Raw genomic sequence first — 1,727 nt, forward strand, 5'->3', positions numbered from 1 at the left:
CTTCCCCGCGACATACGTTTGGGCAACCCTAGACTTACGTAAGGAAGGTACTTACGTTTACGTAATAGTCATCGTGAAAGATTAGGATTGGTTTTTAGGGGAGGCTGAGGCCCACCCCCATAAAAATCAGGACGGATGTTTAGATAAGTTTGACATGTTTCGTAAATTTACGTAGGCTTTTCGTAGGTTTATCACATACGTTCTGTTTCTCCACATGCTATCGATCCCCGCGTGCCTAACCGCAACCCATTGTCGTGCTGCCATCGCCCAGGGCGTCCCTCTAACCTTCCCAGCTCATGTTCTTCTGCCGCGCCGGCAGCCCCCTTCCCCCGCGCACCCGAACTTGTCAACCCTCGGACTCTCCTGTCTGAGGCCTTGCCGGCGTTCCAGTGCCTTGCTTCGCTCGCCGCAGCGTCGATGTCTTCGCCTCCGTGCTTCATATAAATCGATTGCGCGTAAGAAATTTTGAGGTGCCTGGTGTTTAGCAAAACCGAAATGTTTTCACTTGTTGTGTGAAATCATTCCAAGGAAAAGACTAATGCTATTTTGTTGTGTTCGTGCAGCCAAGTTTTTTTTAGGGAGCACAGTCGAGTTGAATCATTACACGGCTAATGCCAAGCCCAAATCTCAGTCAGCTGCGGGGGGTAACTAAACCGGACACTTGTTTGCCTCTCCCTGTTCCATGCAAACTGACCCACACATCTCCACTCTATACGTCTCTCCTGAAAAGTTCTCCCCTATATAAAACCCACATGCGCTTCGCTTCCGATTTTCACACTGGTAAGGATTTCGGAGCAGATCTTCCAAGAGTACAGATGATCAAGGCGCCCACCTCCTCGCCCTTGGCCGCGGCCGCCGCCGTGCTCGTCGTCGTGTCGGCGTGGGGCGCGGACGCGACGATCGAGACCACGTGCAGGGACGCAGGGGCGGGCGACCGGCGCGTGGACGTCGCGTTCTGCGTGCGCCAGTTCTTGGCGTACGAGGGCGCGGCGGAGGCGGATACGTGGGGCCTGGCAAAGACGGCCGTGCTCATCGGCATCAACCTCGCCGACGACGCCATCTTCGACCTCACCCACGGGAAGATCCTCCCAGAGCCCAAGGACAAGAAGGCCGAGGCGGCCATGGACGCGTGCGTGAAGGCGTACGACAAGGTGGGCCTGGCCTTCGCGGAGGCTTCCGACGAGCTCAGGGCGCGCCGGTACCCGGCGGCCAAGGAGGAGATGGCGAGCGTCGCGCCGCTCCTGCAGCGGTGCGACGGCGGGCTCGTCAAGGTCGGGCTCCCGTCGCCGCTGCCCAGGTACAGCGCCGACTGCCTGCAGACGACCATCATTGGCATCGCCATAACCAACCTCGTCAAGTGATGCATGCATGCGTCGAACACATGTGGTTCTTCTTCGCGTGTGATAAAGCTCCAATAGTGTATAGTGTCCTAGTCTGTCTTTTTTATAGAAATCTAATAAAAAGGGGCAATTCGTATGCTTGGTTAATTTAGAGCCTTAGACTGTCAATTTTCTACTCTTCAAATGGTTATATAATGTCCACCCGCAAAAAAAAATGGTTATATATTGTTCTAAAAAATTGGTTATATATCCGTATTAAACCTTTTTTTAGAAATTATCTTAAACTGCACTTTTTTATAATCAATACCTTGATATATTTATAGTACCAAATTTACAACATGCATGAGCTGATTGCAGCGATTACAAAAGAAAGTCTAAAAGAAAAAA

General features: G+C 52.0%; 1 protein-coding gene across 1 annotated transcript; it reads left to right on the top strand.

Annotated features, from left to right (window-relative positions):
* The first annotated feature begins 815 nt into the window (after positions 1–815).
* LOC125513786 (pectinesterase inhibitor 8-like) lies at positions 816–1,361 on the top strand. Its single transcript, XM_048679013.1, has one exon. It carries the CDS (start codon positions 816–818, stop codon positions 1,359–1,361), a length of 546 nt encoding a protein of 181 aa, XP_048534970.1.
* Positions 1,362–1,727: the final 366 nt, after the last annotated feature.

The sequence above is a fragment of the Triticum urartu genome, chromosome 1 (assembly GCF_003073215.2).
Source record: "Triticum urartu cultivar G1812 chromosome 1, Tu2.1, whole genome shotgun sequence".
Lineage (NCBI taxonomy): Eukaryota > Viridiplantae > Streptophyta > Magnoliopsida > Poales > Poaceae > Triticum > Triticum urartu.